General features: G+C 49.3%; 1 protein-coding gene across 2 annotated transcripts in view; it reads right to left on the minus strand.

Annotated features, from left to right (window-relative positions):
• The window catches only part of LOC135827830 (uncharacterized), a 188,961-nt gene that overhangs the window by 99,217 nt on the left and 62,719 nt on the right, over window positions 1–27,025 (minus strand). The window contains exon 6 of one of the 2 annotated variants that reach the window (XM_065340258.1): window positions 12,992–13,318. The exons of the other annotated variant lie outside the window; for it this stretch is intronic. Within the exon in view, the coding sequence (XP_065196330.1) occupies window positions 12,992–13,318 (327 nt within the window). The remainder of the gene's footprint in view (window positions 1–12,991; window positions 13,319–27,025) is intronic. 2 annotated transcript variants of the gene reach the window in all.

Here is a 27,025-nt window from a genome sequence, read left to right on the forward strand (position 1 = left end):
CTACATTATGTGATCAAAAGTATACAGCGGCAAGAATGCGTAAGGATTATTTCTATATTACAAACAGTGGTGCAGTATGTGCAATCAGCCAAACTAGAATATAGTACAAAGATCAATCAATACGGGGAGCTCGCTCACCCAAATGAGAATATCAGTGATCTCCCAATGCTGGCATGATCTTGGTGATCCGGTGGACTGGGATGCATTGCAGCAGGCGGGAAGCGTAGCTGTGTCGCTCTTGTGGTTTCACCCAATATGGGCTCTTCCCCCCAAACATAGCAGCAGACGGCAATGCCGTGTTCCCTCCAATGGGCCTGGGGCCTAGAGTACGCGAAGTACTGTCGACCCTTTGCGTCTTACGACACGAGAAGAGGCGCCACTCTTGCTCAACTAACAAAGGTATCAGCTCCCTTGCAGGACTAAGCGTGGCCCCCTCAAACTCAACAGTGTAGTGAGTACAATGCTGACGACTTGTACTGAAGGTGTTGCCGACGTACGACAACACTTTGCGACTCTAGGCCACGAGTTGTAAGCCATGATTGCTCAACTAACGAAAAAGCCAAATCCTTCGCAGGACTAATCATGGTTCTTACAGAACTCTAGAATATTTCGGAGTCTAGCTTTGGCTGCTGAACTCAATGCGTGGTTGCTTTCACGACGAGTCTGATCCGGGTCATGACACATACAAACACACACACACACATTATTGCACGGGTACAGATTATGAGGGCAGTACTAGATTTATCACGACATAGCATGATTATTTATCATGACATAGCATACCTAAACTGTTATTGAAAGGAATACTATTGTAATAGTACACATAAAAAGGACACACTCCAGGCTCTTTACGAACATCTTGAAAGTTTTTGGCTTCACAAGGATACTTTCAAGCCTTCTCATCAGGTGAAATACAGGCAAGGGAAAAGGAACAGGAACAGTGGATGAAGTACAGTAAGGAGGTGGTAAAACAGTGCAAAGAAGAAGATAGCTAAAGTAAACAGCGAAAATGCGTGACCTATACACATAGCAATAATGACACAAAGGTGCAAGTGCGAGAAAAAAAGAAGAAAAAAGCTCAATAAGCGTGACATGTAGTGCGACAACAAGATACAACCACTGGACATAACTAACGAGGTTTTGATGACCTACCTAACAGCCTAAGTGTGAATTTAATTCCCGTAGCTATGCAGAAGACATTACTTCAGTAACGTCTGGCGCTACCCAGGGTCCACACAGCTTTAATTTGGTGTTTGTTTGTTTGTGGTAGACGGACCTCCATCTGGCGCTATCCCGTATCTGTCCCGTACCGTACCATCAAAGACAGCTGGCCACAAACAGCTGGCCACAATATTCAACGCATATTCAAATAGGGCTTTCAAATGCAAGATCACAACGTGAAGCAACTTGGAAGAACGAGTATGCATGTGAAGTGTATCAGGTAATGCATGTAGGGCGGTTGTGCAGCTTCGAATCCCAGGTTATGCAAAAAAATTGGAGAATTGAAAAAATTATAACATCCCTATGTTCTTTGGCCTAGGCCATCAAGGTGGTAGACGGTGTCGTATTACCGTCGACCGTACCTGTCTCATGCCGTACCGTACCATCAAAGACGGCTGGCCACAACAAACAGCTGGCCACAATATTCAAATCAGGCTTTCAAATGCAAGATCATAACGTGAAGCAACTTGGAAGAATTATTCTCTGCCATCCTGGGTGCCTAAATTGTTGACCCCTGACGCTGCGCTCGCGGAGTATTTGTAGATTTGACTTTATCGGATTTGGAATTTGTGGTGCCTCTCGCCGCCCGCCCACCCTAGCCACACCTGGAGCTGCTGCCGCCGCCGCCATCCGTCGTCATGCTGTTTCCGCTCATCAGCCTGCCAGCCAACACTGGTTTTCGCCGCAGTCCGTTCCTGCGTGCACCGCATTCTGGCTGCCTGTCAATCACCGGCTGTTGACATTAAACTTGAGCCTCAACATCCGCACTTCACCGCCTGGATTCGGAGCTGCTGTGGAGCAACCACCCATGCATTACCCGATACACTTCGCATTCCGCTGAGAGGTCAGGGACCATGTTCAATTGGGACCAGGAGAGAGCCATCTCCGGCAACTATGGACCTGGAAGCCACGAGTAGAGCGGCAGCACCAACCACAGGGCCCACAGTGGGCCTTGCAACATAAGAGAGCGAGCGGGACAAGCGGCGCATGAGGAGTCGGCTTGTTCGGCATGGAGCTTGAGATGACGTCGTGGGGAGCGTCTTTTGGACCGCCAAACTTCCGGCACTGCAAAACCAGCAATGGCAGGCAGAACATTGTCGGCTACGTCTCTATTCCGATACAGGTTTGCAGTGCTCACCGAGGCATTCGTGATGAGGCAAACCACTCCTATAGAAGAGTCAACCATACAAGGCACCCGCAAAGGCACACAAACGGGTTTGTGCGGGGTAAGAACATTGTAAGCGGCCTGCCATTCCCGTCTATCCTCGACCAAGTCGTACCATTTGTCGATGCCCAACACTGCCAGATCCTTCCGCGCAACATCGCACCACATTTTCCTCGGACCGCACATCGGTCGAACAGGATGTATGGTGCCAGACAGTAGCTGACACGGGGCTCGCTCTTCATGCTCTTCATGCATTCGCACAATATGCCCAAGCCACTCCATGCGGCGCAATGTCAGCAGGCTAGGGATGTCACTTGATGGACATGGATTACATCACGCCAGAACATCAACTCTGGTCAGTTGTTCGTCCCAGACAGTCCGCTGGCTGATACCCATTACGGAACGGATGCAACGCAGATGAAAAGAGCACAGTGCATTAAGGTCGGGCTTCAACGGCACCCAGCACTCAGCACAGTACAGAAGCAGAGACAGCAAGCATGCCTCGTACACAAGCCGCTTCATTGCAAGGGAAAGGTTGCCGTCATGGAAAACCGGCTGGCCCAGGGCTCCAAATGCACGTGATGCGCCGACAATGCGCGAGCTGATATCCGGCCAAAACTGGTCACGTGGGTCTCCCCGGGAAGATGACTCAATTGGCTATTGAACCGCCCAATGGCCGACACCCCCTGAAATCCCCAAAACTCTGGGTGGACTTGAAAATGATCCCACTATAATTGCAGTTACCCCTGGCCCCAGTGAAGGTAATACTTGCTACTAGTGTGGGTGGCTAAATCAGAGTGGATTTGATCAGTGGTGGGTTTGGGGGGGGGGAGGGGGGGGGGTGCGCCGGGCGCCCCCCCCCCCCCCTCAAAGGTTTCGACCTAGGTTTCGAAAAATATAAGGCAGGGCTGGGGGGGGGGGGGGGGGCGCGCGCGTGGCCTGAAACGATCGTCCAAAAGGGGTTGCAGTCCGCTCCCGGCCCGTATGGCTGTGGATGCACAGGTAGTAAACTAGATCACTTAGAGTGCTGATTCACTACAATCGCCAGGAGTCATGGCCGGAAACGGAGCTGATACGGAGCCCTGGCGACAGCTCTCGTCTTCGACACTGAAGAAGAACACTGTTGCATTCCCCTCGCAAGCCCAGGTAAGCGTGGGGGCCTACATAAAGCTCCAAGAAGAGCAAGGTATCACCGGCATCATTTTGATGCAGACAACAAGCAGGGGTCAATGTAGACTTACCGTTGAGTCATATGAAAAAGCCAAATTGTTGGTGCTCAATGGCTTCGATTGCAAGGGCGAACGAGTTTCACCACGCTTCGTTTCCGCACCAACAACACAGCTACACATCCATGATGCTCCGATCTGGATCTCAGACGGTGTGTTCAAAGCTGCTCTCTCACCGTACAGAAAGCTTATCGGTGAGATACAACACGGCACCCAAACAGCAACTGGTGTGCAATTCGCCACGTTCGAACTAAAACCAGGCAGTTTGATCCCGTCGTATCTGCGTGCTACAGAAGGTTCCCACGAGCTCTGCATCATCTACGACGGCCAGGCAGGCACGTGCAGGCTATGTGGCCAGATAGGTCACATCGTACGTACCTGCCAAAAACCGTCGCAGTGCACACACCTCCACGCATGCCGGCAGAGAAGGCAGCGGCACTAGCACTGGCAGCACAGAGCGGAACAGCGTCAGCAGAGATGAAGCTGACTCTCACCGTACCGATTCGGCACCAAAAGAGGTCCTGAGTTGTACCAACGCCAGCGCCGTATCCGAAACGGCCTCCGACGGTGCCAACAGCACGCCGAAAGCAGACCTGCTCCCCAGCTCGCACCCAAACGATTCAGTCAATGACCAGTATGACTTACATCGCCCATGCGGCAACAAGCACGACCGTGCACCCCGGAACGCCGCCAGGCAGCACAGGTACAGCTACGACAACATCCAACTCACCGCACACCGACACAACTACTCCTACTACCACAACATGCAATCACCCAGATTCGGCGCGTGCTGAAGACCCCCTCTCCTCACTGGTGACTAACACAGGCATGTGTAAACAGCCAGCAAACCCCTGGATTACCTCCGGACGACGCAGGAGCACCAGTCCCAGTGCGGAATCCTCACCTGATTTCAAAATTCCACAAAACAGAAAGAGAGCAACAACATCGACCCTGGCCCCAGCCAACCCCTTGCCCCAGCACAGGGCTCCCACTTCAGCCAACTGGTGTCACAGGATACTCAATCCTAGCCTACTGTTGCGAATTTGTATTACGACTATGATTTACACATGTCGTATTTGGTTTTTGTCTTGTAGAGTCCAGTGTCTGATGTCATAAATGGTCTAAGTGTACGCGCGAGTATGGTGTGATGTGTGACGTTTATGGTATGTGGTGCATGCAAGAGTACGCGTGGTCAGAGTGTGAGGATGTGCTTCCGTCTGTGTCTGTGTGAGAGTGACTGTCAAGTGAATGCTGTACATGCGCAGTGCTAGTTTCGTCTGGGAATGAGAGTCATGTGTGATTCGTCCCGTGGTTTGGTTGTCTTGGTCTTGGTCATGTGTTCTGTACGTATTGGTCCCTGATTGGGCGTCTCGATTTGTCGTCAGTGTATTACTGCTTGTTCTTTGTTGTTTTCTTTGAGTCTTTTCCCGGGTGTCTTTTCCCGTCGTCGTTTTCTGTCTAGTCTTTTCGTCTTTCTCCCCCGTTCTCTCCGCCGCCAGTTCGTATATTGTAACTGAGAAGTATTATATAAACCAATGAGTCAACGAGTTGTGGTGTGGCGTGCGGAGAAGGGCGCGGGGGATCCACCACAACACTACAGTGACGCTGTTCTCCACACCTTTTACGTATTTCCTTATTATTTCCTCGTACAATGAAGGGTAGCAAGAATCTTCGCCTACTCTGCACAGACGCTTTCGGCTTAGCCAGCAAACTTCCCGACCTACAGCACGCACTCCGGCAGCATCAGCCCGACGTCGCAATTGTGACAGAAAGGAAAGTAGACTGCGGAGAAAGTGCTTCCCTCTGACATTAGTTTCCCTGGATACAGCTCACCATTTCGGTTGGACAGAACGGCACATGGGGGAGGGGTAGCCATCTAGGTGAAGTCATCACTCCCCTCCATGCTCGTCCCTGAACTCATGTCCTCCGCACATGAGATCATCTGGGTCTCTCTCCAGCTGGGCCCAGGTTTCCGCACCGTCTTGGGAGCAGTGTATCGGCCGGGGTCCTGTGCCCCTAGCGAACTCACCCTACAGTCCGTTTCAAAAAGATTTGCAATCCTGGCGATCGCCCGCGGAGTTTGGCGTCTTACCGTATGAGCACTCGAGCGCTGCCTGGAAACACTCACTGTGAACTTGAAGAAATATTCCGCGCGAAAGCAGTAAAAATGACAACTCACTCACGTTCATACAGTCATCATCATAATCTGGTCATGTACGTCTGGTTTACATCAAACGAGTTCTTCCTCGTATCGATAATGGAGTCAGAGAGGACATGTCGAAACGAAAGTGTTGTAAAGGTTGACGAGCGGCATGGGTCCCAATTCATTTTGTGACCAAAATAGTTTCTTTGAGCTGCGATGCAATTTACTCACCGTGTGACGAAAACGACATCGACACGGACTCATTCCCAAGGCCATGACTTGTGACTTCGACGACATTTTGAGAAAAGAAAAAGAAGCTTGTGAACGCTGATAGAAGACGGCGTTGACTGCTAAATTCAAATAAATTGGCAATCTTGAAATACTAAAATAAATCTCAAAAAGATACAGCGCGATGACTTCCATTATAATTCACTCACACAAATTGCAGTGTTGTGGGTGTGTTCACGTGAGCCAGTCAAGTGTCAGTCAGTTCGGTAGGAAGCGCGAGCTCCAACAACAAGTCGTTTGGTGCAGCCATCTTCTTTGTCTTGTACCAGCTTGATCACCAAAACAATGAAAAAAATTTGACTTGAGGATAGGTTGGGATTTGAACTCACAACCACTTCATGGTCAGCAGACAGCATTCATAACCACAAGGCCAAAAAGGAAAGGATAAATCGTGGGTTTTGATAAAAAATCGATACTGGCTTCGTGGGCAAATTGTAAACCATGGGAAAAGGCCGGAAACCTGGCCGAAATTCTAACTCCTTAACGGTTGGTCCAATTGTTCCGAAACCTTCACAGAACAATTTGCCGTGTCCTAACAAGCCATTCTATGTACTTTGTTGTCCAAATTTTCCCTTATCTTCATACTTTTCAAGACCCAAACCTGACTATAAATCTTTTTGAAACAGATTATAATTGATCGTCTCGACACCATTCTCCCAGAAGCTAGTCACCAGGGCACCCACATTATCTTAGCTGGCGATTTCAACGTGCACAACCGGGCTTGGCTGAACAGCTGGAAAACTACGCCTGCAGGTGAGGCTCTCGAAGATACCTGCGCTGCCCATCTTCTTTTTCAGCACGTCACAGTACCGACCCGTGGAGACAACCCGCTAGACCTCATAATGTCAACGTTCACGTCCTCAGTAACTACACGTACACTTCCGCCCCTCGGTCGATCTGATCATGCAGTTGTGCAGTCAGACTTTCCTTCTGTGCTCCCTAGACGTGAACCCCCTCCTGTTAAGCGAACAGTATTTCGCTACTACAGGGCAGACTGGGATCGCCTCAGGGCGCACCATCGCAATGTGGAATGGGGTGATATCATCACGGAGGACCCAGAAACTTCGTGTGAGCAGGTTACCGTTTTGATAACTGCAGCTGTTGCACAGTTTGTCCCATCCAAAGTTCTGGAAAGGAGGCCTTCCGATCCGGTATGATGGACGCCTAAATGCACCCAGACTGAGAGGGAGAAGGAGAAGCACTTGCGCGACTGGAGAAAACACCCTTATGACCCAGCACTTCAGCAGGCATTCACCAATTCCGTGACTGTAGCGATCGCCACCCAGTTCCAATCACGACGTGCAAAGGAGGACAGCCTCCGTTGCAGCCTTTCAACTGGATCCCTCAGAGACAAACAGTTGTGGACGAAGTTGAAGAACGCTGCTGGCAACCGCACACAGCCCGAAATTCCCCTAATTGTCGACTCTGACGGCCGCGAGTGGGCAACGACTCAGAGAAAGCAGAGGCATTCGCTCGCTTCTTCTCGAAGAAATGTAGCGTTGCCTGTCCGGACCTTGTGGAGGCTGACCTACCGGACCCTGCTCCCTCAGATGCTCCACCTCTTCTCACCATCCGCTTCCGCCCAGAGGCTATGTGCCACCTCCTGGCAAGGCTCGACGTCTCCAAAGCTACAGGGCCTGATGGTATTTCTGCTCGCGTCCTTAAGGAATGTGCTCACGAGCTCGCAGTGCCACTGTCCAAGTTATTTGCTTTATGCTTCCGGTCTAGAGTCCAACCTAGGATGTGGAAGACGGCCAATGTGGTTCCAAACCAGTCATGGAGTATGCGCCTCTTGTATGGATGGGAGCTGCCCAGAGTCCCCTCCGGGGTCTAAACAATGTTCAGCGCCGCGCACTCCATGCTATCGGGCCTGGGGCACACCTACCCAGCTTGGCCATCAGCCGTACTGCTGCCTCGCTTGCCTGCCTGTACAAGCTGCACTACTTGCCTGGTCCAACGCAGCTGCTCTCTGTGTTGCCACCGCACCATATCACCTCTGCCAACCCCAGAACCCGCAGCGAGCACGGTAGTGTCAGTGCCCATGACCACCAGCTCCAACACCAGCTGCCTGCATCTGCCCCGCTGGCGCTGAAGCGCTCGTTCCCACACTTCAGCATCAGCGATTGGAACTCCCTCCCTGCCGCTCTCCTGTCCCAGCCTCCCCACAGCAAGAGAATGCAATCATTCAAAACGAACGTTAATCGCCATCTTCGCAGCACAAACTGGCTCTGGGCAGTCGATTCCCTATGAATAGTATGATGCTATGATAGTTTCTTCCCCACACCCGCTCGTGTTATGCCTTGGGTTTTTCGCAGCCTTCTGACCTGTACAGCTCTATCTTCTTCTTTTTTCTTTGTTTCTGATGCGTGTTTTTGGCCGTGACGCCGAGACCTCAGGTCGGCAGAGGCATCAATGCCCCACCATCACTGCTGTGTCTCGGCACAGCGCCTGCTCATTACTTGTCAGTTTGTCCTAGTCTCCGTAGCATTGTCTTTCCTTATTCTTTTCGAGCTGGTTATGTGAACAAAGTAAAAATAAATAAAAATAAAATAAAATTAACCCACATGCATGCACGCATACACAAAATAAAACTTAAAACAAACAAAACATCAATATGCACATTTATTCAGACACGCTCTCACATACACACGCACGCATGTGCGTGCCAAACGTACAAAACGTGGACACATGTACACCAAGCAGATAGAATACAAGGAAGTGGGGTTTGCCATAGTTTTTTTCTTTCAATTTTGTCTGATAAATATTTACGAGACTTTGCATCGAGCGACACCGTGGATAACATTGAGCCAAGAATTATGCAATAAACCAGAAGAGATATCTCTTCACAAGTAGGCAAATAAATGCGTAGGTGCCCGGCAACAGCAATCGGGTGAGTCACAGCAATGTACGTATTGCAACTTCAATGATACATACACGGTTGACCACCATGACTCAAACCGGCGGGTCAACCACATGGTGGCCCAGCAACTTCAAACGGGAACACACCGATACAACAGACACAGTTGACCACCCATGCTTCAAACCGGCAGGTCAACAACACAACAACATACAGGTGTCACAACACTGAGACAGTACAGCACAACACTGAGAGGCAAATGCATTTGACCCTCCCAAAAACCAGTGTTTACGACCAAGCATTTCTCACGGCATCGCTCATTAGCATAACTTCCTACAAGTAACCATGGCAAACCCCTAAGTGATACCCACAGAGCCACACCGGCACAATAACTGCACAGCAAGCGGACGGCACAACACTGTACAACACTACAAATGTACCTCACTTCTGTTCTCAACACAACATGGGCGTGGGCTGTTCCAGTCTTTGCTGCTAGCCATTGCACAGAGGGTAAACCGGCTGCACGCCTGTCATAGTGATCGGATGCTGCACTTCGCCAGCAGCCTGCACGGTATATGGCTGCTTCACAGACACTTGTACTCCTTGTACTCCGGTGAGCCATGAGTGTGGCCCCGCCAATGCGCACAGAATGGGAGCTCACCCGGTTGCAGTTGAGGATCTTAGTCGAGCAAACTCGGGAGAAGTAGCCGCCGTCGACGAACACAAACACTGGTCGTGAGCTGCCGGCAGTAGCGGTCAGGGACCGGAACTCGGCCATAGCCGAAACTGGGTACATCAGATTATGTGTGCGCAAATACCGGGCTTAAAGGTCTGAGTCGCTCATGAGATCATTGCTGGCAGCAATCAGAGCGGCGAGTTCAGCGGAGGAGTTGGCGCCAGGCATTGGTTGGCTGTGGAAGCCAGTTCTCGGAAGCGAGTAGTCAGTAGGTTCATGCTGCATCTCAGCGGCCCAATGCCCCAAAAACGATTTTCCTTGATAGAAACCGCAGAAGCCAACATCAGAGGCATCCGTGAATAGCTCAAGGTCAGGGGACTTTGAACACTCGACATCGTAGAAGAAGGATTGGCCATTCCAGTTTGCGGCAAAGGAGCGCGACCATTCGATGTCCAAGTGAGCTTCTGTGTCGATGTTGACTACTGACTGAAGAGACTGAGAGAGTTGTCCAGCTAAGATACAGGAGTTGACGGATGAAGGTCCTGCCAGGAGGAACCACCTTTGCGGCAAGGACAAGGTTCCGATCAGCGACAGCAGTTCCCGCGTTGTGTAGCTAGTGCGCGTGGACTACTCACTCAAAGCCGCTAGAAAGGCAATTAAAATCTGGTCAGGTAGCCCATCACCTGGTCCTCGCTGTCGACTTCTATGCCAAGTACCGTCACCACTGTTGCTGGGCCGACCACCTTGCTGAGCTTGTCGAAGACCTGCGGAACCGTTGCTTTCAGTTGAACTCATTCCATTGACCCTAAAGCACACGAACATAAGCACCTTGTTTAGTGCAGCGTACTGGTTCTTGTGCTGGCCTGCACAGCTATCAGGAATAGTTTTACCCAGAATGACTGGGTTGATGATTTCTCCCTGAGATAGGGTAATGCCACGTGCACAGCAGATGTGGTGCATAACGAACACACAGTGGGCATAAAATCTTCATATCCACATCAAAGGCCACAAGCGTTTGACAACCGCACCTGATACGTAGATGATCAACGATCGTCCCTGCACTCAACGTCGCTCCAGCAGTAGTAGCATGTTGCAAACCACCATCGTACGTTGTCCATGTAAATGCCTCTGCTCCTTGTCTACTTCTTTGGCTAGATTTTTTGACAGGTAATCACAGCCATTTCTGAGTTGGCGTCAACGCCACTCGCCATGTCGAGGCCTAAATAACTGGTCCTCTGCTTCGAGTAGTTTTTGCTTGGCCTCATGAAGTCCAGGAAATTCACTACGCGACCATGAGCTACTCTATCTACCCACGCAGCAAATAAATATTTCAACCAAGCGCGATCGATCGCTGTTTGAAGTTGTGAATTTTCAAGCGCTTCCAGCTCACACGAGTCAGCGCTTGTCTACGCAGACTAGCACAACCGATACTCTTGTACAGCTTGGCGGAGAGACAAAGGAGAAAACACAACCTTGAGTCACTTTGGCTAACTGGATGACAGAAATTGTTGACAAAGAAGTTGCTTTGCAGACACGAGGCAGGGCAAAGCGGCCACGCAAGATTTATTTTTTCATCCACCATTTTCGGAAAAAAATTATTCATGTGCCGCGTGACGAACCCGTGACAAAACACGTGCATGCGTGGGCTAACTTGGCTTTGCTGCTCAAAGTCGTCATTAAAAGTACGGTGCTCGAGCTGGTGTTGATTGTACACACTACAGAGTAGCAGTGAGCATGCACGGCTACAGAAACACAGTGACCCGACTCTGTATACTGTTGTGCAGTGTGATCCCTGCTGGGACGCGCTCAACGTGTCTTGAGACTTCTTTCCGCAACTTTCAAGATTGCACAACGATGTTTTGAGATCGAGGATGATCGCCTGAGCCCTCGGCATTCGAATCGTGTTTTGATATCGGTTTTCAAAATGGCTGACCTGGGACAGGAGCATGATGTCATCTACCCCCACCCCATCCCGGCCGCAACCCCCCCCCCCCCCCCCCAGCCAAATCCTGGACATGCCACTGCTGATATAGCCTTCACTAGCACCATTGATTACATAAGAGTTAATCTAGCCAGAAGCCGTCCATGGTTAACAGGTATGTATACTTCAAATAGAAAGTATATGAATCCTGGAACCAACAAAGGTGGCAGGCACAACATTACACCTTCAAGTAGCCGAGCCCATTGGCAACAGACCCAACACAATCAGGCATAAGTGTACCCACCAACCGAACTAGCTGGCACGAAAACTATCTACACATTCGACCACCTCACCCACAACATCCAGGGGCTTCCGGTCAGTTTCCGTGAGACCATATCCAGCAGCCATCACCTTTGTCTTGGCCAGGTTGACTGTTAAGCCAAAAGAAGACGCTACATGTATGAATAGGGCAAGGGCCTGCTGTGTACCATAATGAGTGGTAGCCAGCAGAGCAGAGCCATCCGCAAATTGACACTCGCAATGGACGTTGCTCTTGTCTGTTGACTTCCGACTGAATAAAAGACTGCCCCGAGGGTTTGTTGCCACAGGAACACCAATGCCAGGAATGTGGGCAACAGCATGATGCCACCGCTGGAAAACGGCCCACATGAACAGGTTAAAGAGTATCAGTGCCATGCAGCAACCCTGTCGGAGACCATTCTGCACCTCGATTGGTGGCGCATCAACTCCCGGCATCTTCAACGTTCCTGTCATATTGGTGTGGAAAGGGAGTATGATGTTGATGAGTCGCTCAGGGACACCTGCTTTCTTGAGGATAATCCACAGGCATTGGCGGCTGACAGAGTCATATGCCTTACGGAGTTCTACGAACTAAAAATCCCTTGCACCGATGTTCATAGAGCTTCTCTACGACCTGCTGAACGGTGAAAACCATATCGGTGCATGATCAACCTTTAATATACCCGCACTGGGAGTCGGGGAGGATGGCCTCGGCCAATGACTGCAAGCGGCGGTGATTCATGGCTGCAGCGACCTCCACTAGAGCAAGGCCCCACCAAATAAAGCATTCAGCAAGGTTGCCCTTCTTCGGGATGGGGACCGGGTTGCAACACGGCCACTCTTGAGGGACTGCTTCCACACACACGTACGCATGCACGCACACACGCACGCACTCGCGCACACACACACACACCTACTTACTTACCTACCCACCTACTTGCACACAACGTATACGCGAGGAGCAACTTTCTCTGACATTCGAAAACACTGCCCGATATGTTTGAGAGTGGTTCCTGTCGTCAGTACTGGCCACCAACATGTTTATCTATAACAGAATGAGGATGCTGATTATGCATGAGGTACTGTAGGGCACAACACACACACAAACACACACACACACACACACACACACACACACACACACAACATTCTGTAATGGCCTGTACCAAACCAAAGGCCACCATGTGTACTTACGTGCTTCAGTGGTATTACCCGCAACAGTCTCCGTGCTCAAGAATCTCATGGTTGGTGTTGTGTAACTTGCGCGGGCTGTAACAGTGCATGTGTACATTGTAGCATGGGTTAGACCATCAACCACTGCAGTTACATTGCCAGGGAGTAGAACACCGCTAAAATCAGTAGCTTGTACTGTTGTTGTTGCTGATAGTGCTGGTGGTGTACATGAAACGACGTACTCTCTAGTACCTGCTGCATTCCACTGTAAATTAGTCAGAGCAGTCCACGTTACATCCAGAGAAGTTGGGGCTGGATTCACAGTGACTGACATTACGGTTTCTGGATCTGTGCAAAAAACGAAAGGAGAACATTTGTGGTGTTATTAATGTTTGCGCTTACAAAATCATTCTATCATGTTTGTTGAGTGACTACGGATTTGACGTAGCTAGCTGCCATTGCATGCATTCGATTTGAGGCCGCCATATTGGGCATGTTCTTTTTTGCGCAAAAGGCCTATCTACCTGTTGTGTCCTACCCCAGGGGGGTTCTACTCGGATTCATCCAGCTCGATCACACACACACTCGAGGCCATTACATATTTCAGTACATCTCAAACTCCATCTCCGAAAAAGACCAAGCTCACGTGCGAGCATGCGCACTACATACATATGGGCCATGTCCAGGACATGACAATTTCCCCCTCACTAGTTAAGTCGAAGTAAACATATCAACATGCAATCTCAAAACTCACAACTGCCGAGACATAATATTTCATGATACACTATACACCATATCTACACCATAAATATATAATTATATACAATATCCAGCAGAGTCCAAAATATATCATTTAAACTCCACAGACTAGAATAGGTCTATATGAACTGTGTGTTCTGAACGTCAATCCTTGAAACGAACTGGTCGAACAGTAGCGCGGGTTGACCGTCGTTCAGCTTGCGGTGACGACTTCTTGCTGTAGCTGGCACGTGAAGTGCTAACCGACGCAGACTCACTAGTACCGGTTGTTGCTGAGACCGGCGCGCCTAGCTCCGCTGCCGTGACACTGGCATCGTTGTTGCTGAGTGACGGCTGTGACGGAACCTGAACTGTTAAACTTGCTCCACTCTGCTCAGACACCCCTGCATCGAACTGAGGGATTTGCCGAGGACGGAGCTGGTTGCGATGGCGTTTCCACATTGCATCACCGACTTGTATCTGATTCGTCATTGGACTGAGAACAGCCGTGACCACGGCTGGGGCCCACTTATCTCCTCCTTTGCCGAAATTCAAAGCCAGGACAGCTTGGCCGCACTGAAATTCCGGCATGTGCTCCATATTGTTCTCGTAAACCTCCACGCCCTTCCATTTTCAAACGATCATATTTGATGCGAGGTTGTCGCCCCATCAACATCTCGGCCGATGTTTTTCCATTCGCCTGCGGGGTAGTACGATGCGAGAGCAATAACCTCTGCAACTTTGAGTGAAGTTGCCCTGGTTCCTCATCCATGATTTTCATTTTGCTCTTGAAAAACCCCACGTACCGTTCTGCCATTCCATTGGTGGCCGGATGGCCAGGAGCGGTACACGTGTGATGAATTCCATTCTTCCGCAAGAACGTTTGAAATTCGTAGCTTGTGAACTGTGACCCATTATCCGTGACGATATGGTTTGGCAGGCCGAAAATAGCAAACACGCGTTGCAAAGCCATTATTGTTGACGCTGACATAGCATGGGATGACGGAATAACGTCAATGTACTTGGAGTAAGTGTTGTACGTAGTTTAGCTGCACGCTGTTCACACGCTGATTGCATGCTGTCTGCACGCTTTTTGCCTGGTTACTGCTAAGATTACGTGTCCGTGCCTGGGTACGTGCCTGGCTCCGTGCCTGGGTTCGTGCCTGGGTCCGTTTGGGTTATAACTCGTGGCCCTGCGCCGTTTTCCTGGTCTTCCGTTTTCTGTAGTCGTCGCAGCTCCTCGTGTTGGGTCCGTTATATTCTCTCTCTCGTGATTTTCTGCCCTTTTGTTACTCTTATCGTTTCCGTTGTCCTCCTGAGCCCTGCACCTTTCCTTTGTCCCCTTATTCGTCGTTTGAGGCCAAGTAAACCGTATCAACCCGAACAATTTGTTGCTCTGTCTGACTGGTCGCGGGGGCTCAGACAACATAAGCATCCACCAATACCAGGAACATTTTGCCGAGAAAGGGTCCTGCAAAGTCGAGATGCAGTCTCTGCTAAGGTCTTGCCGGCCATGTCCACGTTGCAAACTCTTTCGGGGGATTCTTGGCATTGAGTTGACATAGGGCACACTGCTTGACCGTCGACTCGATATCTTCGTCGATTTTAGGCCACCAAACGTATCTCCGAGGCAACCGTTTCCTTCTCACTACCCCGGAGTGTTCTGAGTGTAGGTCATTGAGTAGGATTACTCTCAGGGAGTCGGGCATGACCACCCTTCCATTCCATAAAAGGATGTTGTCCTCAAATGACAGTTCCCACCGTTAAGCGAAGTAAGGAAAGAGCTCTGGCTCTGACACTTCCTCCCAACCATAAATCGTGAAATAGAGTACCTTCCTCAGGACGACATCCCGTTTCGTTTCCGCCGCTACAGTAGCAGCCCTGATAATTTCAGATTCTTCTTGAACAAACAACACCTGTTGTTCAACCATTTCATCACGAGTAGGATCCCCACTCATTGGCTTGCGAGACAAATAGTCCGCAAATACATTCTTTCTGCCCGGAATGTACTCCATTGAGTAGTTGTATGCCGACAAAACCATCTTCCATTTGTTCAGCCTCGAAGATACCAGAGTAGGCACTTTCTCTGTGCAGCCGAACAATTTGAGTAATGGCTGATGATCCGTTCTCAGCATGAACGTCCGTCCCAACAGATATTGACGAAATTTGGTAACTCCAAACACCAACGCCAACGCCTCCCGTTCGATATTGGAGTAGTTCTTCTCCGCCGACGAGAGAACTCGAGACCCGTACGCTACAGGACGAAGCTCGCCCGATTCGTCCTTCTGAAACAATAGGGACCTTTCGCATTTGCTACGAAACGAATGCGAAACGAAAGTTTGATTCGGCTCGTAATCGTTTCGTTGAAAACAGATTTCAGGTTTCGCAAGTCGTCATGCAAATGTGCATGGCAACTACGAATACGGCCGCGGGCGCCGGTAGCTTGGCGTACGGGTTTTTACACGCACACGTGCATGGATCATGGAATCAAGGGAAAAATGTGTACCTTGCAAAACATGTGTACCTACCCAAATAAATGTGTACCTGACGGATTCGGAGCGTGCCACGAATGAAGAGGCTTCCATTCGTGAAAACGAGTTCTCCGCAGGGACTCTGACGAATCCTCGAACCCAGGTGACGAATCAGCATTCGTTTCGTATCCGTACGCGGGGTGCGAAAGGTCCCTATTACCGCACCGAGACCAATGCCCGAAGCATCCGTTTGAAGGATCAGATCTTTCTCCGAGGAATAGTGAATGAGTACTTCACCAGAACACAGTGCAGCCTTGATTCGAGAAAATGCATTCTGCTCATTTCCCTCCCATTTCCATTCAGCAGATTTCTTCACCAGATTGTACAGAGGTACCACTATTGTTGCGAAATGAGGTATGAACCGTCGCAAGAAATTCGCCGTTCCAATGAATGATTGAAGCTCGTTAACATTCGAAGGAGCATTAGCGTCCCGCATTGCCTCAACCTTATCCGCTGTGGGAGCCACACCAGCACTAGAAATCACGTGACCCAGGTAGGAAATCTCATCCATCATGAAATGAAACTTCCTGGGATTAAGCTTCATCCCGACCTCCTGTAGGCGACATAGTACCCTCATCAGGTTGTTGTGGTGTTCATCCGCATCCTTCCCAGTAATCAGGATGTCATCCACATAGACGATGCACCCAGGCAGATCTGCCAATATGGATTCTATTGTGCGTTGGAAAATTGCCACTGCCGAGTGAATGCCAAACGGCAATCTCACGTATTCATACAACCCCTTGTGAGTAGAGATTGTTGTGTACGGCCGAGAAGCTGGATCAAGCTCCAGTTGGTGATAGGCTTGGGAGAGATCCAATTTGGTGAATTTATCTCCCCCCCCCCCCCCCGACAATTTCGCTAACATTTCCTCAATAGTAGGTAGCGGGTAGTGCTCCAAATCAGACTTGGCATTGATTGAGCGAGAGTAATCAGCACAAATTCGGATACTACCATCCGATTTCAGTACTGGCACAGTAGGCGATGCCCATTTGGAGTGCTCAACTTTGCGAATAACTCCCTCTGCTTCCAATTTCTCCAAAGCCTCCTCGTACTTCTCCGTGATAGAGAACGGTACGGGACGCGCCTTGTGGAAAATTGGATCAGAATCATCCACTCTCAGGGTGATTTGAGCCGACCTCAGCTTGCCAACCTGAGTCGTATCGAACAGCTCCTCAAATTCCTCAATGAGAGCTCTCCTCCTACCATCCATTTGAACATGATTGACATTGACAATCTGTTTCCACGGTAGAGTGAATTGGGACAACATATCCCTGCCCAACAATGACGGGCCACCATTATCCACCACACGGAGTAGTGTTGGTTTCTCCACACCATCAATGCTGACATTGAACTTCCCTTCACCAATACATTTGATTTCTGCCCCAGAAAAACCGGTCATACGTACACTCGGTTTGGTTAAATTTGTACGAGACACCCCAAGTGACTCAAAATCATGGACAGAAATGATTGAAATGCCACTGCCCGTGTCGATTTCCATTACAACAGGAACATCATTCACAGCAATTTCCAATTTGTAGGAGGGAACAGATTTGCTCTTCAATTCGCCCTGATCCGAAATGTGGAACATTGGCATGCACTCAAGATCAAGAGATTCATGCTCACCTGCGTCATCAGTCACAACATTGTGCACCGACGCGCCTGACGTGGATTTCTGCCGACAAACACGCTCCAAGTGCCCCTTCCTGTGGCAGTGACGACACTCAGTGGCCTTGTGTTTGCACTTATCCGCCAAGTGTTGAGTAGACCCACAGCGGTAGCACAATCTCTGCTCCCGAGATTGATGAGATTGACGAGAAACACCAGACTGCGCCTGCGAATGCGATTCCACTGGCCGATGATTCACCTTGTGCACTTCCTGCTGAGAGGTCAGCTGCACGGCCGCGCGCGCCGCCGATTCCTGCGTCAAAGCTAGTTTGACGATGTCATTGAACGATTGTGCTGAATACGAATTGCGTCGTGTTTGGTGCGGCCAAGCTTGACTGTTTATGTTCTAGGTGAAATATACTGCTGTTATGTGTTTTGGAAGCTGTCTATCAGCGTCTGTATAAGCCTAATTTGTGTGTGCAGAAAGATAGAATAATTGCGTTGAAATTGTTCAAGTAACGTGTCGTGTTTGGTGCGGCCAAGCTTGACCGTTAATGTTCTAGGTGAAATGTACTGCTGTTATGTGTTATCACTTTGTTCTTCCTTCTTTCTTTCTCTTCTTTGTTCATTTTTCCTTTTGCAAGTTTATTGTTAGCACACGCATTCGTTATTGCTCTCGCTTTGATTGTCAAAATTCACACTTGTAAATTTCACTGTTGTTGTTCTTAGTGTTATTTCTCTAACTTAGATTTTCTATAATAGTTCAATTTTGTTTCAGTGTCCTTAACCCTTTGCCGGTCTAACTCAATGTATGTGAGGGGTGGTCACGCAAATACATGTACACACAACCAGCAATAACTCAAGAACCATGTGATGTAGGTATGGGTAAACCATATATTTTCAAAATCTGTATGCCTGAATGCGTCCAGAAAATTCAAATATGACTAGGTCCAGGCAAGGATAGTGCCCATGGTAGCCCTTCAAGTTGAGAGAAAATACAATTGCGAATGAAATACAGTCAACTTCGCTTATAACGACATTCGGCGGGGCAACAAAATAGTGTCCTTATTCGCGAAGTGTCATTATACCCGAAGTCTCATTATATGTATTACAGTTGGAAGGGACTTTGCTCTGGGCATGGAAATGCTGTCGTTACAGTCAGACCTCGCTTAACCGCACACATCTGTTTTCCACAAATATATCCGGATAGGCGAGGTAACCGGATAACTGAACATACATACTGTATATGCATGTATATGCATGTGACATGTCAAAAGCAATGACATCGTACATACATGTAGACAGGTCCTATGCAGTACAACTAGCGTGCCCAGTATGTAAAACAAGTGAGGAAAATGACAAGTGCATGCAACTGAGTGCTGTCCGCATACACCCAGCAGGTCAAGGACCTCATTTGCTTGTACAACTCCCTGATACTAGCTTCTGCAAGCGCTAGCCAGCCACATGCAACCGGATACGACGAAGCTTTTTGCACACATTTTAACCAGTTTGTACACAAAATCATGCACCGGTATGCGGATCGCGAGGTCCGGTTATGTTGTATGCATGACATATGCTGCACATCGGTAACCAGCGATTTTCTTCCGGATGGCGAGGGATCCGGATAAACGAGGACCGGATAAACGAGGTCTGACTGTATTCGCGAATTGTCGTTATATCCGCAGTCGTTACTAGCGAAGTTGACTGTACACGAATATCACAACACGAAGGGCATGCCAAGTTCGTGATGGAGCTGAAGTCGTACGATAAACAATCAGGTAAGGGCTACGTCTTTACAAGAAATGTAGGCTCTCTACAATACCGCCATTGAACACCAACACCTCGACATCGGCGATATGCCAGCAGCAGCAATTCCCATTCCACGATATCGCAGTTTCGGTTTGTTCATCTCACCGCTGCTGCTCGCGTCAGATTCACTCTCGCTCAGATGAGTACTCAGGCGCGAGCTTACGCATGCCGTGATTCTCACGGCCAGACGAATCAGCTGATCGCACCTGACGAGTCCTTGTGACAGTCGCTGTAGCCGTGTCGGCAGCAAGAAGGCTTCCTCTCAGTTGAGAATTTTGTTTCTTCATTCGTGGACAATATCTTTTTGAACTAGCAGGACTCAACAGAGCTCTTTTTCTCAACACACTACACTGCAAAACCTCCCGGGAGATCCAGCCTGGACTGGTGATGTTACTGCTCTCATAACGCTTGTCAAACACGGCCCCAAGAGATGCACTCGCATTCTCGAAATGCGCGCATGGCGGATGGTCGTCTTTTCCAATTTCAACAAACTTCAGTCGACCGATACGGCCAAAATTTGTATGGTAAGCATGGTTGTTTTGTACATCGTCAGAAAGCCTTGGACCTCAGCTACACGTAGAGCGCCATTTTAGCTGTCTCCTAGCAACAAGACCCCAAAAAATGAGGGCCAAACGTACCGATACTGTAGTGGACAGGAGACTGTGCTCTTCAACATTATCCTTTCATGTTGTCATATGTTGCACGTTGATACTATTAGTGTATTGTAGTTACGAATTGTGTATAGAACTGTCACATGCTGCAAGGGCAGTATTGTCAAGACATGCTAGGTCGCTTGCAATACTGGTGCGTTGCGTATTACTGCTATGTATTTCGCGAGTGTAATAATTATTTGTTAGTCTGTTAGAATTACATCACGAGTGCATATCTGTTACGTCTACGTCGAGACACATTTTATGATACAGTAACTGCTATGCGTGTTCGTACCACGACATGTTCACGAGCAGAATATCTTGTGATTTGTTCTAATGTATTATATAAGTAGAATTGTTGACACACTAATTGGTTGCAATGTACATGTACTTACTTGTACTTGATCCGTTGCATTATCGCCATCCGCGGCAACTCCGCTACGATCTACTTGGCGAAACTTACTCTCGCTGACAGGGTGTGCTGTCACCCTGTCGCTGGGTGCAAGCACCCCTTGACAGACACTGTTTTCACCTCCGTAATCAACAATTCTTTATTCTTTCATTTCAGCACATTGCAAGTAACTAGTTTCTGCTTGTTCTGTATTCAAATTAATTATTGCTTTTCTTTTCGTTGCATGCACCTGCTGCACTCCGCGCTGCACGCGGACTTTGGCAGTCGCCATAATTTAGTATCTCTATGGCTACGATGATCATACATTTTCTGTACGCTGCATTTTCTCTCTATGCCACGTCGTTGTGTGCATGCATGCAGCGCAAGCCAAATGCACGCACGCTGCACGTTTTGCCCAGGACAGCGATTTGGCGATCGTTGTTCGGGGTGTTCTTTGGTGTTCTTGTTGGAAACGAGTGGTAATGTCGATTAAAGGAGTTTCTGGGTTTTTGTGGTCTGCCTGACGATGGTTAGTTGCGGGACCAAGTCGCACCGCAACACAATAGTATCGATTCGCTTATGGTAGACTGGTAAAGGGTTAAGAGAGCATGTCTGAGAATACCAAAGTATGTGTGCAAGTGGATCTCTCCGATTTCGCTCAAAATTTGCAGGTAGTATCCATTTGGGATGTGGATCGATTGTGCAAAGCCCTTGAAAAAGGTTCTGAAGGGAACCTTGAAATTTGCATACCCCTCAAAAATGGCCGAATGATCACATTATTTATGGGTCAAGAAACGAGTCACGCCACAGCGTATACGAACAAGCTATGAACAAAACTTCATTAAGCCAACATTGCCTCACCTAAGAAGAGTTCCTGGAGCAGTACCGCTTAGCCATGCCAGGATCCCAGAAGACGAGGTCCACCACCCCCTCACGCCACAAATGATCGTCTTGAAATAGCCAATTTCCAAGCGCTGGCCAAACAGCCAGCTACGTCCTCAATTGGCCAGAACTATACACCGGCAGATAGTAGAACACCTCTCCTAGCGCTGAGGACATGTCCCCCATCTTCCTTTTGGGGTTTTCTTAAAACAAACTTTTTTGAATTCGACCATGCTGAAATACGGCCAAAGTCATACCTGCGCAGGAAAGCTCGCCCCTCCGCGATGTCTCCTCAGCAATTTCTACTCCAACACTCCTCCCAAGGCCGCAGAACAAAGTGTACTGTTGGCTCTGACAAGGAAAAGCAGCGCTGATCACTTGTCACTTCAAACGACAAGCTTTTCCTTGCGCCACGAATAATTTTTTGTGCGACTGGTGATGCAAAAGGCACTGAAGGCATGAGCGCAGTTTTTGAATTTTACTTCAAGAGGCACGGTGAAATCACGTGCCTTGAGATGCAAGAATGCCAAGTCACGGCTCACGAAAAAGAGTCCCCTTCGTCAAGTGTGCTTGTTACTCGCCTTGAACGCCCGTTGGTCTGGAAGTGATCACACCTGTGTTGTTACCGCGCTCAAGAACACGCTGACCGTGTTGTAGGCCTACGAACCCGCGCCGGCGGGACTTTCCCTGACCTTGTAGGTCGAAGACCAGTGAAATGATGATGAAATCACATTCTTTATGACGTAAGAAATCTCTCGTGCAGTTCACGCGACAAGTTCGTGCAGCCAGTGCTGCTCGCGTGCCAGTCAACACAAACCGACCGAGCTAGCAGCTTTTGTTGAGCATCGATATGAAAACAAGGGACTTTTACTGTTGGAATATGTTCAGGATTGCAGAAGGTAAGCGTGAAAGATGAATAACTCTCCATGCTGTACGGGGCATATTTCAACGGCTTGCTGCCATTGCAACACTCCTAGGACAGTTTGTGGGGGTTCTCAGCAGATCAAGCAGGAAATACAGCTCATCTTACCTCTGCTGGCATCATGGTCTGTTCCGAGTAGCGTTCCAGGCACGTTCGCGATCCATGGCCGCGTGTCGTGATCCAGGAAGCGTCATCCTACATCACAGAGCACACGATCTCACCGTGCATCTTGCAATAAAATTCAAAAACTGGGCTCATGCCTTCAGTGGTTTTTGCATCAACAGTCGCACAAAAAATTATTGATGGCGCAAGGAGAAGCTTGTCGTTTGGAGTGACAAGTGATCACCGCTGCTTTTCCTTGTCAAAGCCAACAGTGTATTGTTCTGCGGCCTTGGGAGTAGTGTTGGAGTAGAAATTGCTGAGGAGACGTCACGGAGGGGCGAGCTTTCCTGCGCAGGTACTAGTATGACTTTGGGCATAGTTCTTGCCAATTGAGGACGAAGCTGGCTGTTTTGCAAGTGCTTCTAAATTGGCTATTTTCAAGACGATGATTTGTGGCGTCAGGGGGTGATGGACTTCGTCTTCTGGGATCCTGGCGTGGCTAAGCAGTACTGCTCCAGGGACTCTTCTAATGTAAGGCAATGTTGGTGTAGTACGCGACCGAGTGACAAGGCAAAACTGGTTCAGTCTCTCCGACTCAAAACACAGGTAGTATTCTCAGGGAACAATAGTGCACGAAAAGACAAACGTAGGTAGCACAGAACTAACTTATAGTATATTGAAAGACTCAATAAGTGAAGGTAAGACGACAGAAACAACGGAGGCAAAGACTCTGCAACAACTGAGCTGGGCAACTGACACACGATCTATATACGGTACGAGATTGCCAGTTACAGCTCCGAGCGCTAGCTAGCGAATGAAAGCAAGGGATCTGATGTTGTCAGCAATGCATAGTGCAATACATAGTAATACATAGTGATTTGTGTAGGGGGAAGTCCGTCTACTACACTGCTCCCCCCTCAAATAATTTTCCGTACTCGGAAAACAAACAAGAACATAATACAGAATTAACGTAGACCTAAACGAGGCTCAAGCAGCAAAATACATCAGCAAGAAGAAGAAAATCATACACAAGCACACAATGGAAACAGTGTGGAGCAGAAAGGCAAGGCAAGTGCGAGTGCGAGTTTGGAAACTCATTGTGGGAACACATAGTTGTTCCTGTGACGAACAGGAAGACCGGCGTTGCGGTGCAGATGGGCACGCGGACCAGGTGCTGGTGGTGCTGGCTGCAGCAAAACCGGCGGCGGAGGAGGAACAGGTTGGGGTGGGGCATCATCAGCATCAGGCCAGGAGAATAGCGGAACAGGCGGCGGACATGGAGAAGTAGGAGCCAGTGGCCCTTCAGACAGCGGGACATCTGTGCCGGACTGAGAGACTGACGACTTGGCGTTTGAGCGGGCGTGCAGCTTGAGGCGGTTGAAATGTACACGGTGGCTGGAGTTTGCGACGAATTCCAGGTTCAAGGAGCCACACACTATCACCGACTTGGAATGCAGTGCAACGTTGACGAAGGTCGTAGTGGTCTTTCTGGCTGTGCTGCGCAGCATTATCATTACGACGGGCAGTATCGAAGCAATGGTGGAGGGACTTGGACAGTTGTGTTACATATTCGGCGGGCGACACAAACTCTGTCGGGGTTGACCCATAGACAAGGTCGATAGGCAGACGGAGTTGGCGACCAAACATAAGCTGAGCTGGGGTGAATTGAGTAGAAGAATGCTTGGCTGTACGGTATGCAAGCAGGACGGTTGAAACATACTGATCCCAGAAGGTGGGCAGATCCGCTACATACACTCGCAACGTTGAAACTATGGTGCGGTTGAGGCGTTCCACGAGCCCATCGCCCTGGGGATGATACGCGGTGGTCCAAGTCTTTCGGATATTCATGAGGCGACACAGTTCACTGAAGAGCTCAGACTCAAATTGTGTGCCCTGATTGGAGTGGAGTTGTTCTGGGGCACCAAACCGACAGATCCAGTTCCGAAAGAACACATCCGCAACGGCAGCAGCAGTCATAGTGGGTAGAGGGTACGCTTCAGGCCAACGTGAGAAGTAGTCACTACATACCAGTAGGTAGCGGTTGCCATGGCGACTGGTAGGCAGTGGTCCAACGAGATCCATGGCTACGGTCTCGTTAGGGAAGCCAGCTCGCATGGACTGCAATGGTGCTCGGCCAGTCGTAGCGCTCTTACGCGACATGCACTCTTGGCAATTAGCTACAAATGTGCGCAAATCAGCTGACATACCTGGCCAGAAGAAACGGCATTTGGCCTTGTCAATGGTCTTTGTAGCACCGAGATGACCACCACTAACATCGGCGTGCACTGCAGATAAGATATCAGCTTGGAAAGAGAACGGAACAGCTAATTGCAAAACAGAATCAGCCGATGGGTCTGTGCGATACAAAACACCATCACGTAGGGAATGTCGCAATATGTGCGAATGTCGGACTGTCAATATTTGAATACATGTTACGAGTGCAATTTGAATTTATAGTATTTACAATTTGTCTTTACGTCGCACTCTTACCTAAGGTATATCCCAGGAGCGATAGGGTCCAGGTCCGCTGCCCATAGCTAAGTTCTAGGTATAGTAAGTATTTGTAGTAAGGTAGCTTGACACATGACTAGCTTCGCTCTATAATCTTGTTCTGAAATGAATTGCATGTGTGGAATCATTTGATCTCTTCGATCGAACTGTCGATTTATTTGAACTGCATTTTTCTGATTTATTTATTTTCCTTTTTTTGCATGCACGCACTGGCAGCGCTCCATTGCAGCCGCGATACGCCATCGCGGGATCGCTACGCGCGTACGATGCACTTCCCAAACTGGCTGGCTTTTGCACGCAGCAAAATCATGATAATCTATTTTTGGTTTCACATTTTTGCACACAGTACGCTGGCACGGCATGCGTACGCTGCCGTGCGAGCGAATCCTTTTTCGGAGCGCTCTGTTGTAGTGCTTCGTGTCCTTCTCTCGGTAGTTTTCTCTCTCCAAGCAGTGTTCTTTATGTGGTGAAAGAAGTGACAACGAACCAGGTCTCTCTCCCATCTTGAAGTTGTCGCGGCAGCTGCTGGCCAGCTGTCCGCGACAGTGTGTGCATGATTGTACAAGTATAAAGTGAAGTGTTTTACCACAGGGAAAGCAAATAAATTTCAGAAGCATGGCGGCGAACAGCACGGCTGGAGACAGTTAATGTGTGTGCAGGGGGAGAATTAAACACATCATGACTAGAACCATGCCAGCCTAACACAATGGACACATCAGGATCCTCTTTTTGCGCAGCAAGCAGCTCAGCAGCAGTAAAGCGCGGCAGCCAGGACTCAGGTGCAGGTTTCGGTACAGTGGGTACAGGATCACAAGCAGGAGCAGGAGCTGCTGGTGCGGCTGGTGACGACTGGTCAGGCGGTGACTGACGGGTAGTGGCGGCAACAGACTCAGGAGGACGGCGAGACAGAGCATCGGCATTGCAATGTTGACGGCCAGGGCGATGAATAACAGTGAACTCGAGTTCAGCAAGTTGTTCTAACCAACGGGCACGACGACCGCGTGGTTCCTTGAGCGAATGGAGCCATTTGAGAGCAGCATGATCAGTGCGCACAACAAATGCTCGACCAACGAGGTAGTAGCGGAACACATCAGCAAAGTGAACAAATGCAAGGAGTTCCTTCTCTGTAGTGGAGTAGTTACGTTGGGCGGTGTTGAGAATAGCACTACCGTAGGAAATCACACACTCATGGCCATCTTGTACCTGAGAGAGCACACCGCCCATACCAAAATCACTGGCATCAACATCAAGGATGAAGGGAGCGGCGGCAGACGTGTAGTCAGGCTGAGCAAGCACAGGCGCAGATGAGAGGCGTTTTTTTAGTACACAGAAAGCAGCCTGACAAGCAGGACCCCAGGAAAACTTCGCATTGTTCTTAGTGAGTGCGGCCAGTGGGGCGGCAGCTTGCGCGAAGTGCAGAACAAATTTCCGGTAATACCCAGCGAGGCCGAGAAAACCACGCACTTCACAAATGGATGTCGGCGTACGCCAGTGAACAGTGTCGTGAACCTTCGAAGCTGAGGTGTGAAGGCCATCGGCACTGATGTCCACACCAAGGAACTTAGTGCGGGGCTGCAGGAAAGCGCATTTCTCAAGCCGAAGCTTGAGATTGTACCGACGAAGACACGTGAAAACGGACCGGAGGCCATCCAAGCCAAGGCTAACAGTGGCTGACCCAAGGCCAATGTCATCAAAAAAAACACGGCAAACGGGATCAGGACTGGTAAGGAGATTATTAAGGATCGTTTGCATCAAGCACTGAAATGTGGCAGGCCCATTGCAGCAACCCATAGGAAGAACCATGAACTCGTACAACCCAAGGGGCGTCACGAAGGCTGTTTTAGCTTGGTCTTGAGGGTGGATTGCGATTTGCCAGTAGCCACTAGCAAGGTCAAGTGTCGAGAATACCTTAGA

This window comes from Sycon ciliatum, chromosome 12 (assembly GCF_964019385.1).
Source record: "Sycon ciliatum chromosome 12, ocSycCili1.1, whole genome shotgun sequence".
Taxonomy (NCBI): domain Eukaryota; kingdom Metazoa; phylum Porifera; class Calcarea; order Leucosolenida; family Sycettidae; genus Sycon; species Sycon ciliatum.